The 16444-nt window shown below is 45.1% G+C and overlaps 1 protein-coding gene across 4 annotated transcripts; it reads left to right on the forward strand.

The window, feature by feature from the left end:
- The first annotated feature begins 87 nt into the window (after window positions 1-87).
- CDV3 (CDV3 homolog) lies at window positions 88-15543 on the forward strand. Of its 4 annotated transcripts, none has more exons than XM_045857029.1 (5): window positions 88-698; window positions 1414-1490; window positions 8878-9023; window positions 11879-12038; window positions 13200-15543. In XM_045857029.1, the coding sequence occupies exons 1-5, from the start codon at window positions 465-467 to the stop codon at window positions 13348-13350; spliced, it is 768 nt and encodes a 255-aa protein (XP_045712985.1). In that variant the 5' UTR covers window positions 88-464; the 3' UTR covers window positions 13351-15543. The 4 variants fall into 4 exon arrangements, with proteins under 4 accessions (XP_045712985.1, XP_045712986.1, XP_045712987.1 ...); XM_045857030.1 differs by lacking the exon at window positions 13200-15543 and adding an exon at window positions 12446-13125; XM_045857031.1 differs by lacking the exon at window positions 13200-15543 and adding an exon at window positions 12449-13125.
- The last annotated feature ends 901 nt before the right edge of the window (window positions 15544-16444 follow it).

A 16444-nucleotide genomic window follows, 5' to 3' on the forward strand; every position in this document is an offset into this window, starting at 1 on the left:
AGTACGCAGGCGCAGACGCTGCCACTCTATTCTGGTGGCCCGCCCTCCCTCCTCCCCTTCCCACCCCTTCTCCCCTCCTCTCCGGGCCTGCGCGCGCGCGTCTTCCTCCTGCACGCGCCGCCTCTAGTCCAGCACTCACGCCGGAGCTTCTGACCCGCGCGTTCCTTTTCCCCTCCGGCTGCGGAGCGGGCAGGATCCTGCACCGTGGTCGCGGGAGAAGAGGCAGCCTTGGCGGGCTCGGGCGCCTGCAGCGGCGCGCGATCCATCAGGCGGATCATACCACCGCCCGACAGCACGCGGGGGGAGCCGCCTGCCCCGCCGCACACGTCTCCGCAACCCCGCGGGGCTGAGGCGTCGCCGCGCCTCGGAGCCTGAGCGCGGAGCCGGCGTCCACCCCGAGGTCGGAGCCCCGCGGGCCGCGCCCGCCGCCGGCCCCACCCATCCGGGTCGAGGAGGCCAAGGCCATGGCCGAGACTGAGGAGCGGAGCCTGGACAACTTCTTCGCCAAGAGGGACAAGAAGAAGAAGAAGGAGCGAAGCAACCGGGCAGCGAGCGCCGCGGGCGCTGCGGGTGCCGCCGGCGGGAGCATCACAGCCGCTGGCGCGGCGGGCAGTGGGGCAGGCGTGGGAGCCCGGCCGGCAGACGGCGGGACCGCGGGAGCCGCGGGCTTTGGTGCCGCTACCAAGGCCGTGACGAAGGTGAGGGGCCGGGGTTCGGGGCCGGAGCCGCGCGCTTGCGCCCATGTGCCTGCCTCCGCCTGTCTGGCGGAGCGTCCGGGGGCCGGCCAGAGGGCGGACGGGCGCGGAAGCCGGCCACGTGACGTGGGCTTCTCATGTCTGGCCCGCTAGCTTCCTCGCGCGACCCCTTCCACCCTGCTCCCGGCCCGCCCAGTTGCACCCAGTGTCACTTGTCTTGAGCCAAGACCGAGGCAGCAGCACCCTCAGGGGGCAGTTGGTTTGGGTCCGAAGTGCCCCCAGCACACAGCGGCATTTATCGTGTGACGTTCACTGTGAGTTAATTTAGTGTTCTGACTTAAGCCTAGGAGTCGGAGCTGAATTTTCTAACAATTGCATTTGTGGTCACTCTAATTGGCATGACTTAGCCTCTAAGACGGTGGAAAAAGAAGTCACATGGCAACATTAAAGTAGACGTTTAGTTGTGGGCTTACTGTTGACTTTTTCATTTGACTTTTCCTGGTTGATTTAAAATTAACAGCTCTTGTGAAGGAACCAGGTGGAAGTAACTGTTGAAAGGGCACGTTGTCCTCCAGCCTAGTCGACCTCGGGATCAAGCAAGGGCTGTGGCCAGAAAATGAGTTTAGGTTCCAGGCACTTGATCCACTTTTCATTGTCTGTTATCTGCCTTAGTGGTATTTTTAAGAATATCTTTAATCAGATGGTATGTGTTTTACAGGATGAAGATGAGTGGAAAGAATTTGAGCAAAAAGAGGTTGATTACAGCGGCCTCAGAGTTCAGGCGATGCAAATAAGGTATGGACTGGTTACAAAAATGTTTAGATAGCCCTAAGGATAGGTGTTGTATGTCTGGCTTTTCTTTGGCCCCAAAACAGCACCATAGTAACCTTGCACTTTACATATGCTTACTAGGGCTCTAACAGTGTCTGTTCCTTCTCTCCGTGATAGTCATTCTATATGCTGATCAAATTAGCTGCGAGCTCCAAAAATCCTAGGAGAGCTTGCCTACTTCCAGTCCTGGCTAGGTTTTTTTAAAGTTCAAGAGAACAGTGGTTTTGAAAAATTGGATTGGTTGGTTTTTAGAGAATTTGAAATTAAATACATATTTTATCAGGTCCAATTTATGGTGGTCAATTTTAGATTCATGTAAATAAATGCCATATTTTGAGGGATTGGTAAAGTAGAAAAAAACAAGTGGATGTACAGTTCTATTGGTCTAAGATTTAAAATTTTGTAATTTTAGTTTGTATATGCTAGTGACCACATGGCACAGTGGAGGAAATACTTTTTCTTAATGAAACACTGTCTTTTGGCTTCCCTAGATAGTAATATTTATGGTTATTATTCATTCACAAACCAGGGCTAATTTTGACATCTGTTGAATACCTACCATAGCTAGGGATTAATGTCCTAGCTTCTTTCACATCATTTCATGAACTTAACCAAGGTGAAACCTGATTGATAATGGGAAGCTTTGATGGAATGCAGGTTCTTCACTCTTGAGATTCCTCAGTAGTAGTGTTAAGTAGAAGTGATTAGACTGGAGTTTCAATTCTTAACCATTTGGGTTTATGGAACTGTCTGCATGTGTGGGTCCTCGCCTTGCCGAGTAAGGCTCCTGGGCCTCCTTCCCTGACTGCAGACCCCAGACTTCGGAGTCTTGAAGTCCTAATGACAGGAAGGATAGTGTTTGGTTGGGTTGAACTTACTCTGCATGAGAGCACTTTCTGAGGGGAAAATGTTTCAAGTTCACTTAATGTTAGAAATTGATTTTGTTGTATTGTGGGTGATTTTAAACTGCACCTGTTTCTCTGGCATTGAATATATATATTCAAGGCTATTTTAGTCTTTGTTTCTGGCTATTCCACAGACAGCGAAACATTCCTTATATTACTTACATCCTTCACCTTTGCCAGGGGCATAAGTAAATCTCAGCTAGGATGAGTGTTTAAGTTCTGCTTGACCTGAGGTAGACCAGCTTTTATACTGTGGGGTTTGCCATTATTCTTAGCATCTAGTCACTGCCCCTAAGTGTTGGTCCAGAGGTCTTCCTCTAACCTACTAACATTGAAAAACATACCTTCTTCAGGAAGCTGCTTTTGTGTATCCTCAGTCACTGTGGAGTCTGGGGCCTGTATTTCCATTGCCCTTATAAATCATTCAATCAGGGGGAGACTAGCGGCTTCCAGGAAAGGCTCAAGACTGAGAAGCCATCTGAGGTCTTATAACAGGACTAAAATTTTCACTTAATATACTCAATGTCCTTATAAACTGTGTATTAAATGTTCTTGACAGTGCAACTCGATGCTGGGGTGGAGGAGAAAAGACATCTTTCATAGGAGTGGTTAGTCACACAAAAGGGATGGAGTTCTTAATGTGGTAAAATGATGGACTTTAGGAGAAAGATAAACCTAAGTTTGCGTTTTAGCCCTGCTGCTTGTGTGTGACCTTGGGCGAGTCACTTTACTTTTGAATGTTGGTTCTTATCTGCAAAATTGTAACGACTATTCAAGTGTTGTGAGGATTTTGAATAGGGTGTTTGTAAAATACCCACTTGATTAATATTAGTCTAGATAAGTGGGTAAATTAGAATGTGTTACTCTTGGGAATTTCTCTGCTATTTAACCACGAGGCACTTGACTTACGATTACTAAGATTTGAGGAGAAGGAGTAGTGACGTCCCAGAGGTTATCATGACTCATATCAGACTCTGGTGAGTCAGTTCACTGGGACATGAAAGGAGAAAATGACACGTACGGGCCAGCATGAGTATAACCTACAAACACAAGTTCCCTGAGTGTTCAGTGTTGCCAGAGAAGAACGCTTGTCTTATGTAGCTTGGTCTTACCTTGAGGTAGAAGCCCTTAAAAAGGAAGAGAGATCAGATTTTTTTCTTTTCTCTGGGATTGGGAGGTGGGGTTCCTTTATTCCTTCAGTCTCTTTTCTACCCATGAGAGAGGCAGCTTTGTTCCCTCAGTATGGGACAAGGAAAATGAAACTTTGGAATTTGGCTTAAAATATCTTGAAATTCCCAGCCTATAGTCTTACTTTTTTCTTCCAACTTTTTGCTGTGGAAAATTACAAACCTCAGAGAAGTTAAAAGAAAGTAAAGTAAGTACCCGTATACTCTGCTTACTTCTATCTACCCGTCATTTTTGCTACATTTGCTTTACCTTTAGTTTGCTGCAGATATTGATACACTCTTGAAGTTCTTGACACTTGTCTTTATATAGTAGGTTGACAAGCTGGACTTTTATCGAAGTGTTCATTTGAAGGGGAAAATTTCAGTAGCAGCAAACATACTATATTGACAACCCATCTCACATTTACCAACTAGTCCAGGATTTTAAGTACCAAGAGTATTATTATAAGGACATGTGTCAAATTTGTGTCTAGTTTAATAGATTTCATTCAAGGTCATGTCATTACCAATAAATTCTTGAGAGGGAAGCCACTGAGATTACTTATGCATCCAAACCGAATCTAGTGTGGCAAATATTTGTGCGACTGCTACACATTGTGCTGGGTCTTGGTGTCGTAAAAATAACTCCTGCTGTACTTACACACCAGCCGATTGTTCCAGCGATGTGCAGGGTGTTATGGGGCACGGGAGAGAGAGACGCAGTCTACCAGGAAGGGGTAGAGAAAGAGTCCTTGGATGAGGTGCAGTGACATTTAAGCCGCCAGGCATAGTTCATTGGGCCGTTTCTGTCTCCCCATTTTACTGTCATAACAGTTGCTGGGTAATAGTGTCAAACCAGTGGAGATGCCCAGCATTCCAGCAGAAACACAGCCCAGGCTGATTTTGTCTTAGCTGCTTCCCCTTTAGGATACATAAATTCTCATGTAATGTCCTTTGAGATAAGGCAGTAAGAATGTTCTGTTCTTTATAAATATACTACTGTAGGATGTGTAATCCTGAACAGCCTTATTAAAGAAAGTGAATTCCTCAAATCTCAAAACAGAGAGAATTTCTGTGTCATATCTTAGAGCTGTAAAGAAGATAAAGTGGAATGAGACAACCTGAAAGAATTGGGCTGTGTGGTCCCACTACTTGGCTCTGCTACTTTGTAGCCCTGGAAAAGTATTTAAATGTCTGAGTATCAGTGTTGTTGTATGTACAATGGGTTTTCTCCCTGCCTTAGTGTTGTTTCAAAGTTTAACTTTGTAAAATTGGAATGCTGCTGGCATAGTAGACATTCCTTTCCTAGCACCGTCATTCCCCTACCCCACCAGTAGTTCCCTACAGACATGCATATTTAAGACAGTATACTGTGAATTGTGCTATGAATTTACCATAGCATCATAGTGTTTAAAATTGCCCAGTTCAGCTGATGAGAAGCTATATATTACATGTGGGTCAGAGACAGGAGTTTAGTCTAAGTGTGCTTGCAGCATGGTTCTTGTTCTGGCTTTGGTATTTAGGAGTTTGATGTTTACTGGAGTGTGCAAATATGAAAAAGTAATAGGATATTTAAATCATTTCTGCCTTGCCATTAGTGCTGTGGCATTTTGGCAAGGTTCCTGGCATCTCTGGGCCTTAGTTCCCTCTGTGGGATGCAGGGTCTTGACTAGACAATTTCCAATATTTCACTTAGCTAGGATTTCAGAATCGTAAGAAGGCTAAATGCTAAGCTGACTTTTTGTGCTGATTATAGATAATGCAGTCCATCTAATTAGCATATTACTTTTTTAGTAACAGTTTATCATTAGAAATAATTATAGATTGTGATTACTTGTTTCTTCACTTGTCTCTGATGGTAAAGAGGTGATAAATACTAGACATAAAAGAATCTTTTAACTTGGGACTCTAAATAGTCTGTCAGACCAAACTAGAGTTTTTCTTCAAAAATTTTGTGAATTAGCCCTGACTGGTATGGTTCAGTGGATTGGGTACTTGCCTGCTAACCGAAAGGTTGCCTGGTCAGGTCACATGCCTGGGTTGCCAGCCAGGTCCCTGATTGGGAGCATGCCAGAGGCAACCAGCTACTGAAAGCTGTCACAGCTGGGATGCATGAGAGTATAAAAGGGCTAAGAAGGCACTTAAGTCTTTGTGGGGGTCTTCACCTCCCTGTCTGGCCTCTGCTGGGTTTGCTGGGACATTACTGATTAGTTCATTGCAGCTAGGTGAATAACACCTATGGTTTTTACTCACAATCCAAGCAAGTTACATTATGGTGTAATTACATTGGCATAGCTTCAGAAGTGGGTTATGTCTCAAAAACAATTTTTTTTTGGTGATAGTTCTGTTATGTTTGGATACCACTGCTACCTTGCTGCATAAATTATGACCTTCATATCTCTACCTCGTCATTCATTCCACTCAATAAGCTTTGGAAAACAAGGCATACTGTTGGTGTCTTTTTAAAAAGAACATGTTTTCCTGTTTGTTTTTCCCAAATGAGAACCACTCTTTTTTCCCATCATGAAGGTGGTATACGTGCTGCTTGTGTGAGAATTCAAGTGAATGTTTCAAATCACATAATAGTGAACAGCAGTCTGTGCCAGGCACTGTTCTCAGTGCCTCACGTCTGTTAGCTCACCCCACCTTCACATGGGGCCGTGGCCCCGTCTTACACGGAGCACACTCAGGCGGACAGGGGCTTAGCCACACTCAGGGTCTCCTGGCTGGTAAATGGCAGCACCAGGGTGATTTGAACCAGGCAGTCTGGCTTTAAAAGCTGCTCGTAACTGCCTCTTGCATGAGGAAGAGAAAGTCGTGCATTCTGGCACCCAGCTACTTTTTTTTATCCTTAGCCGAGGACATTCTTTCATTGCTTTAGGAGGGAGGGAGGGAGGGAGGAACACACATCAGTGGGGTGCCTTCTCACATGCACCCCAAGCGGGACGGTGCTCCAACCAACTGAGCCATACAGGCCAGGGCCCAGCTGCTTACTCTCAACATCTTAAAAATCATTCTAGATGTCTTCCTATTTCAGGTGTAGAAAGTTTGTTTTAGTAAGTTGTTGGTTTATATAATAGGTCTAACATTTATTTAAATGGCTGCACAGGACTCTGTTAACGAAAAGGAAAACTGGAGGGTGACTTGACCATATTCTATATCCTTTCTTCCACCCAGACGATAATCTTAAGCAAAATCGTACTATAAATGCAGACTAGAGAGAGGGTTGTTCCCTTCTCCCCTTGCTTATTGCCACCCTAAGCCTTTAAATTCTGGAATCATTCTGGTTCGTGGACAGTTTACATGATACCACCATTATCATGGAAATTTTTTAATAAATGCCTTTAAAGGAGACCATTAGCTATCTCAGGAATTTGTTATATAGCCAGGACTTGTCCCATTTGAAAAGAAATGGAAGGAAAGTACCCTCAGGTGTCCTTCTGCAGCCATCAGGAGAGGCCGTGGTATTCTAAGGGCCTGTAGTCTGAGCGGGGTCATCTGAGCACTGCGAGGGCGGCCGTGATAGTGGGTGAGAGAGCAAAAGGGGAAAGTGTCTAAAAGGATGGAAGGCCGAAGGTCAGAGCTTTAGGTAACAGCCATGTTTTGTTTTCTTTTTTAACAGGGACAAGGGTAGTCAGAATAGTGGAGACTGAACACACTGAAGACCTAGGGGGAACCCCAAGGGCATGGGAAACAGTTCAGAGAACAGGCTGGGAGTTGGTGCCTGCGGGGGCAGCGTCAGCGGGGGCAAGGAGCTGGGAAAGGGCAGTTCGATCTGGCAGAACCTCCCTGCTGTGGAGCCAGCAGTGTAGAGAGACCAGATATGCTCTCGATAATTTAGAACATTCAGGTTTACATAAAGTCATAATAAGTAATCTAGCAAAAGGAAAAATAATCAAAGGAACCTTGGAGAAATTACAGGTTTCTGACTCAAGCCAATTTATGAATAAAGAAATTTTTAAATGGCATTAAAATAAACACTGCAAGCAGTCTTAGGATGCTGTGTACCACTGGGGACAGCTTTTGCATTTACGATCACTAAGTAAGCCAAAGACTGAGTTCTTATATTCTCTTCCTTTTTTAAGTCAGTGACATGTATCTGGTGTTAGCGGCCCGTTCTGCATATTTCTGTCAGACAGTAGAGACTGGCACTCATTAAATCTGGAGCACTGATGTTCAAACACTGAGCACTGACTTGTTTTCCTCTGTTGGAATGTGAATTCTAATTTTGATCATATTTTGTAACCTACTAACAGATTAGCAAATGAAATTATACAACTTTCAAAAACCATTCATTCTGCCCTGGCCAGGTGGCCCAGCTGGTTGGAGCGTTGTCCCAGTGCACCAGCAGGTTTCCTGGTGCAGGTTTCCGGAGACAACAGATCCATGTTTGTCTCTCACATCGATAGTCCTCTCCCCCCTCTCCCCTTCCCCTCCCCTTCCCTCCCCTCCCTTCCCCCCCTCTAAAATCTGAGCGTATCCTCGAGTGAGGATGAAAATGTATATGTATTTTTTAAACCCACTCATTCCATCACTAAAAATATACTTACCATAAATGCCTGGTTGTATACTTTGGTCCTAGAAAAATCTAGTAATTATACTTTGAATCCTTCAAGTAACCCTTTTCTCTGCATATCAGGTTAGATGAACCAGTCGTTCTTCCTCCCGTAGTTGCTGAGCCAATAGCTGGCATTCTGTGCTTTCTTGGGGCTGCTGTACACAACCTTGCAGGTTGTAATAACCTAGCATGTCAGTATGTTAAATATTTCTAGACGGTCTTGAGTACCTGAGGTTGCAGAAGGGTAGAGCAGACTGTTGTCAGGCCAAGTGGTTTCCTAAGCCTTTTTTCAGCCATGAAATCCTTTTTTCACATGAGGTCAAGTAGAAGTCCTACTGGTGTAGATAAAGTCCCCAGGTTCTCTGTCTCTCTTTTTTTTTTAAGTTTTATTTTATTTTAATTGTTGTTGAAGTAAATTTTCTACCTTTTACTCCCATCCCAGCCCACCCACCCAGCCCTCCCCACCTCCCTCCCATTTCCACCCGCCCCTAGTTTTTGTCCATGTGTCCTTTATATTTGTTCCTGTAAACCTCTCCCCTTTTCCCCTGAAATTCCCTTGAAATTCTGTCTCTCTCTTTTAAACAAGTGAGCCCTGGAGCTTTGTAGAGCTTAAGTGATTTCTTCAGGGTCACACAAAACCAGCATCTCTAGAACTGAAGATTTGCACTGACAGTTTTTCTGGTGGTTCTGTAATTGAATTCACTTGCTTGCTTTTCCAATAGTGAAAAGGAAGAAGATGATAGTGAAAAAAGAGAAGATCCAGGCGATAACTGGGAAGAAGGTGGAGGTGGCGGTGGTGGAGTAGAAAAATCTTCAGGCCCCTGGAATAAAACAGCTCTGGTACAAGCATCTCCTGCTCCAGTAACTGGTAATTTTAATATTTCATTTTCAAGAAGTTGTCTCCTTACATATAATTTTATATATGCAGTCAGCTTTCACCTGAATACGTGTGTGTGATGGGCGAGCAGGGCTCTCTTCCGTCCCCAGTAGGGAGATTTACAGATGTGTGTTTAAAAACTTATGCACCCAAAGCAATGTGTAAGTTAAGATATGTGCTTTTCTTTAGGCTGGTTAAATTGACGCATAAACTGAGTTGCCAAATTTGAGTGTGTAAGCATTTGTTTTGGTTTTGGACAGTTGACTAATGGATCGTGGTTGCCTATTCCACCTGTTTGCCCTTTCACCTGCCCCGCCCCGCCCCACCCCCATTCCACTCCACTGAAGCCTGAATTCCCTGGTGGGCGGGTGGGTGCTCTCATTCCCGAGGGAGTAAAAAGTGGTTCTGGGTGGTGAGGAAATCCGAGGTCTTGCCAGGGTTCTGTGCATACACTGCGCATATCTGTGGTGTTAGCGTAGGGCGCTGTTAGGGAAAAGGGTGTTTAAAAGGGCCCCATGGAGACAGTAATGGGGAAGAAGTTGAAAAACGTTGCTTTAGTACAGCAGTTTTCAACCTTTTTCATCTCATGGCACGCAAAAATTAATTCTGTGGCACACCAAAAAGTATTCCTTTTGCCGATGTGACCAAAAAAATAAAATAGTGTAATTTTGATTCTTTCATACTGGGTGGCTATTGTGTTGGCTCTTGTTATTTTTCATTTGACAGTCTGAGGGAAAAGAGGTCAGTGCCCCTTGTGGCACACCGGTTAGATGTTGCTGCTGTCGTGTATATCCGTTATTTTATGCCAAGTAATGTAAAGAAAAACAGACCACCCCAAATCTTACTGTCCAGAGATCACAAATAACCACCATATCAATATTTTTCATGGCCTTTCTGGCCTTTTGCTGTATATGTGTTTTTCCATGTAACTCTTTTTTAACTGGGTCTGTCAGTGGCCGCTGTGCACTCCGCACTGCTGAGTCCATCCCCCAAGGCTCAGTCCTCCTCTGCTCGGCCCCGTCAGTGGCGTCAGCCGCAGTGTTCGCCCTGTCAAAGTGGGCCCTTCTGTCGGGTTCCAGGGTGCTGCGTTCTCGGTCTCCCTTGGCCATCTCTGCGTGCCAGCCACCTGTAGTTTTACATCACAGCTCAGCTCTCCTGAACGCCCGGCGTGTTTATTTAACTGCCTGCACCGCATCTCCACCTCGGCCTTTCCAGACCTGGACTCGTGTATCTGCTGCACCCGCCTGCCTTTCTCATTCGTGTCGGTGCTGTTCTTTCAGTCCCTCGGCCTCCTACTCGGGGGCCATTTTTGAGCCTTTCTCTTGCTCCAAACATGATTTTTTTAATCTGTCTGTAAATTTTTGCTGGCTTACTTAAAAAATAAATTGAGGTTTTATGACTGGTTCTCAAGCAGTTCCACGGCCAGCCCCTGTTTTTGAACTGTCATCTTGATACACAGATTACCGAGATTGTTTCTTGCCTGGGCTGCCTGCCCCTCCACAGACACTTTTCCCAGCGCAGCCAGCAGCGAGAGGGGTCTTTCCAGTTGCAGCGGAGCGTGTGCTGTGCTGTTTGTGAGCCGCCCACGGCGTCCTCTCCAGTCCGCGTGGAAACTAACGTCAGGGACTTGCAAGGCCTTCGACGCCTAGCCCGCGATCCTCCTTTTTTCCAACTTTGTCTTTCTCTTAATCTGAACTTGCCCACTTTGCTGTGTAAGCTGTTTGTACTGGTATTTTCAGCCTGGAATTTTCTTTTCTTTATATTGGGAGTTGGTAAACTTTTTCCATAAAGGGCCAGATGATAAATAATTTAGGCTTTGAGGGCCCTAAAGACTCTGCTTCATACTCAGCGTTGCCATTTAGCACCAGTACCGTGGACACTACGTACACCCAGTGAGTGTAGTTGTGTTCCAGTGTAACATTACGTGCAGAATGAGGTGTGGGGCCAGCTGTGGCTGGTCTGCCAGCTCTAGGTGTGCTTGCCGCCTCCTTTCAGTCCTTTGCTCCATTTTCACCTCGTCGCTGGCAGCCCTTCAGGACCACCCCATGTAACACCACAGCCCCTTCCAGCACCACCCTGCTCACTGCGTGCCTTCTTTACAAACCCGTCTCTACTTTACTTTTTGGATGGTACCTGTCTTTTTACATATCCTGTTTGCTGCGTCTAGAGTAGCACTGTCCAGTAGTACTTTTTACAGTGGTGGACTATCACTGTGCAGTGAAACATCAATGTGTGAGAGAAACGTCTATCGGCTGCCTCCCATGCAACACCCAACCTGGGACCTGGCCCACAACCCAGGCCCATGCCCTGACTGGGTCCATCAAACCAGTGGCCTTTTGGTTCACAGGCCAGTGCTCAGGCCACTGAGTCGCACCAGCTGGGGCTTATTAGTCATCTTTAGAATTAAAAATAAACAGTACAGGCATTTTATTAAATGTTTTTCTTTTTAAATACATGGCATCTTATGTAATATACTACCCAGGCAAATAAGTGACTGTCCCCCCACACTTCCTGGTATGTACGCTGAGCACGAAAGTGGCCATGCTCCGAAAGGCCGTCCTTGACGAGGCCTGTCCCTGAGGTGCAGCAGAGTCCTTCCCACGTCCAGGACGCTGACTTGGAGACTCATTTATGTAGACAATTGAGTTGTACACGGAAGAGGTCAGCGGACTGCCCTGGAAAGGTAGAATGTTTTCACCTTCAGATACTCCCTGACAACTGACGTTACTTCTATTGTCCAGGTATCGGGTTCATTTCTGGAATTGACAAGTGATCAGGATTACAAGACTAGTTCATTAATATGCCGAGCATCTGAATATTTTCTCTAAACTGTGATGCAATGTTAGTTACAGAAACCCCAGAACCGGCCATGACTAGTGGTGTGTATCGGCCTCCCGGAGCCAGGCTAACCACAACAAGGAAAGCACCCCAAGGACCACCGGAAATATACAGTGATACGCAGTTCCCGTCCCTGCAGTCCACCGCCAAGCACGTTGAAAGCCGGAAGTAAGTGCTCTGCTCAGCAGGCCGGGTTTTGGAACCCTGTCTCTTGGTTGGGGGTGGGAGGTAGGAGATACAGAACCCACGGGGATGGGGGTGCTGTTGACTGGTAAACCCCTGGCTACACCTGACGGGCAGCTGAGAATTAGGGTGGGACTTGTTTAGTTGCCCTGGAGGGGCAGAGGGGAAAAGGCACCAAGGACAAACCCTGTCTGCAGAAGCTTCTGTAGCTGTGACAAAGCTCCCATGCCGTTCTCCCAAGCTGGAAATTTTTGAGTGCATTATTCCTGGTTTACGGTCCTTATGATATGGAAACTAGAAATGAAAGAGCAATGTTTTGTTGTATTCCCAGTAAATGTGAATAGGTGGAAGGCGTTGGCATTTATAAGTCTAATATTAAAATCTTATTTCAGCAGGTACTTAAAGTGAATGCTACCTGGAGTTAAATGACCACATATGGTACATCCACATCTTGCTTAGAGCCATGAATTTTTAAAATAAAATGGGAAGAATTGAATTATAAGTGATAAATTGAAATAATCGGGGGTTTTTTTTTGGGGGGGGTTGACTTCTTTTAAAGTAAATCCCAGCCCTTCTGCCTCTCTGAGACCACAGCTGGCTTGAATTTAAACCTCCACTTGGACTTGCTCCTCTGCCCTGTCCTGCAAAATAAGGTTTATCAACCCACGGCACTCCTCCTCCTTTACCTGACCCACCACCAGGCAGTAGAAGTGAGGGGAAGTCATTGAATACTGAGTAGACTTCACATGAGTGAGAAAATTGTTGCTCTTACTTATGCATAAAGGGAGGTGTACTATCTGTCTGCCAACATAAAAGTGAGTCTTAGGAGGAATCACGGTATTATCTGAGAGCTTTTTAACTTTCCCCACCTGTCTTCAGGCTGGTCCCAAAATAGGTTTGCAGATACTAGTGAGTCCTGCAGTAGGTTTTGCTACTACGGAACATGGAACCGTGGAGCTTCAGTTACAGTGTGCTCTGTTTTCTATTCAGTTGAAGCCTTAAAAATGGTTTGATAAAGATTTTATATACTGGCGTGGCCCTCTTGTCTCTCCCTCAAGATTCCCCTAAGGGTGGTTTTAACTCAAGGAAGAATATTTTAAAAACAACCTCAAGAAATATTTACTGATTACATTTATTTTCCCTTAGGGATAAAGAAATGGAGAAGAGCTTTGAAGTAGTAAGACACAAAACTAGAGGTAGGGATGAGGTTGCAAAAAACCAGGCCCTTAAACTTCAGCTAGACAACCAGTACGCTGTGCTCGAAACTCAGAAAAGCAGCCACACACAACACAGTTAAGGAATGGTCTTTGCTAACCCTGCTAAGGTAACTAGACCACAGCTAACCACCACGAACAGCCACTCATCACCTCACCTCTGCTGGATCTACCGCAGCCGATGCAGACCCCTCGATGTAAGGGACCGGCCCCGTTGCACTATGGAAGTTTCATGTGTCACAGCTGCTCTTTATGTGTATTGAATATAGGGGGATTCTCACTGTTATAAATGTGTGAACTAGATTCAGCAGTGTCCTTTCATGATACTTACTCTGCAAATACAAAAAAAAAAAAAAAACCTCCACAAAAACTGCAGCCAGTGGTCATTTCAAAATCTTTTTATGTTCAGATACTGAGCCTTTGTAAGGTTGACTACCTCAGATTTGCTGCACTCATGTGGACTTCATGTGGATCACAACTTCTGGACAAGAAGGTTACAGCTCTTAAGTGTTGGTGTGAAACTTGAAACCAGCTCTACTGGATTCCTATCAGAAATCCTGCAGAAAGTCAGCCATCTGGGTTCTGATCTGCTGTAAAAGATGAAGATTTAAGTGACCTTAATTAACCTGTCCTGCGCCCCACCCTTAAGGAATGCTCTCTGTAGTGGGCTGTGGCTGTGTTAGACTTCCTGGGACGTGCCGCTCTCAAACGAACTGATATGTTCAAATATCTGTGTAGGGCTGTGATTTATAATTTAAACTTTGAGTTGTATTCTGAGGTAACCACAAATTCAACCAAACTTGGGTCCACCAAGTGGGATGGGGGTATGGGGGGGATAATCTTGTTTCTTTTGGAAATTTTTATTTGGATAGTGCTTTATCTATGTTCCACATTAAGGCCTTTTTTTTGCTTTGACTTGGAAGAAGTTCTTTGACAGAGCATATTGCTTGGTTAAGTAAGTGCCCTGAATATGCATTAGAATTGTGAGATGTCTCATGAAATTGCCAATCCCTAGAGTGGAACCAAATAGCCTTTGATGTAAAGGGCAGTGGATGCAGGGGGCTCTACTTCCGGTGCTGCTAAAGCCTCCTCGAATCAGGTCTAAATTATAAAGTTAACTGCAGTTTCTGCTCAGGCCAAGGGATTCACTAACCTGTTTTATAAATTCAAAGCAATGTGAGCAGAACCTCAGCCTATTGCGTGATCTTTGACAACTTCAAATATACTTGTGCCCAAATGCTTTAAGTTACTGGACATTCTGTAGATGCAGCAATTGCTCCAGGGTGACTCTTAATCAGTCTTTTGGTGTGTCTTTATGCTGTTGACTTGGAAAGGGGCAAAAGACAGGTGATGTAGCACTTCTGTTTTGAATAATTACAGCTTAAACTATCCAGCAAATTTTCAGTCCTTCAAAGGGACTTCAGGAAGATACCCAGGATTACCGAAAAGTTTCTTTCCATCTAATGAGATAGCCTGGTAATTGCCTAGTTTTGTATCTTTTGTTCAATAGAAATATTTGAAAGTGGTATGTGACCACTGATGCAGAGTCTGGGTTTCTCTATAATAAATCCCTTAGCCAAATGGTGGGAGTTGCAGACTTGCTACTGGCAAGAGTGAAGCAAACGGGTGAGTAAAACTGTCCCGATGCGGGAGCGTATTTCTGTGGGAGTTTAGTCTTGATAAAAGTGTCAGTGCAGGAATCGGACTCCTGGGGGTTGCAGCACCTCCTGACAGGAGCTGCCAGCCGTTGCTGGGTTGCTGGACAATAATGTCGGTGTTACTCGAGGCGGCACCAGGAAGCCTGCCTCCCGGTGTGTCTGGTGAGCTGCCGAGCCAGCCACGGAGGGGTTGGATGGTTAAGCGAGAAACGGGATTCTTGGTTAAACTGAAAACTTCGTTTGGGAACCAAATATCTTAACAAATCTCTTGGACCTTGAGCCACATACTTTCCCTGAAAATATGCATTTTTTCCAGCAGAATTTTGTTGAGGGTTGTGTTATTGAGGAATGAACTGAAATGGAGAAATGTGGAACTTATTTAATGGCATACTGTACTAGAAATCTGAAGACCTTCAGGAGATTTAAAACCAACTCTTGTTACAACTTTTTAAAAGATTGTGAAATTATCAAAATGCACATGAATCAAGTTTTAATATACTGTATGATGGGTGGGTAGGCTGTCCATTGTACCATTTCTTTCTTTGAATTCTCAGGCATGGTTTGGCAGTGCAAGAACTCTGTAACATTAACAAAGTCAATAAAAAGTAAGTATATGGTTTTAGGAGTCTGGTAGTTTTTATTCTTCACCCTTCACCTATTGCCTGTCTTTGAAAGTGGTGAGTTGGTGTCATGCCTCCTTTGCTGCAGGAGGATGATAACATTTTCACCTCAGGAATGAACTCGGAGAAGTGTTTGCAGAGTGCCCTGCAGGTTAAAGAGAGAGGCCTGGAATGGAAGTGGCTGCAGAGCTGCGATGGACATTCTCTTCCAGAGAGAGCGCATTGAAACGGACTTCCGTCTTCATTACTGTGTTCAGTTGTGTCATCTTAAACCCGCAGGGACTTCGCCGCCTCGACCGTGCAGACCGGATACCTGAGGCACGGCCTTGGAGAAGCTTGTTAGTTTCTCAAATGAGCAGCCATTTCAAATTTAAGGATTTAGTCTAGATTATAGTCCCTAAATTTCCGAAAAAGTATGTTTCAAGTCTTTTTGGTGATGGAGTTTAAATTCACTGTCTGGTCATTCTTGTACTTGAATTTTTTTTTTCCTGACAGCCCTGTTTAAAATAGAATACACCAAAAAATCAGACAACTTGTCACCCGTCCGCCCTCGTAAGTTCATCCATAGTTTTTAAAACCAATTTTGTTTTTCTGAGTTAAAAATCACCCTTCAGAAGTACACAATTTTTAAGTGTTTTTTAGTGTATTCCTGAAGTGGTACAGTTGTCACCACCCTTAATCCTGGAGCATTTTCATCAGCCCAGAAAGAAACCGCACACCGCTAGGGGTCCTTTCCCACTCCCCTCAGCCCCCCCAGCCCTCCGGGTCTCTGTAGGTTACTCTGCATGTTTCATGCAGACGGGGCTGCACCTACAGTGTGTGACCTCGGCTGGCTCTGTTCACCTGGCCTGTTTCTGAGGTTCCTCTTTGCTGTGGCAGGAGTCCACACTTCATCCTTA

Source organism: Phyllostomus hastatus, unplaced genomic scaffold (assembly GCF_019186645.2).
Source record: "Phyllostomus hastatus isolate PE091 unplaced genomic scaffold, TTU_PhHast_1.1 phas_scaffold_129, whole genome shotgun sequence".
In the NCBI taxonomy this organism is placed as follows: domain Eukaryota; kingdom Metazoa; phylum Chordata; class Mammalia; order Chiroptera; family Phyllostomidae; genus Phyllostomus; species Phyllostomus hastatus.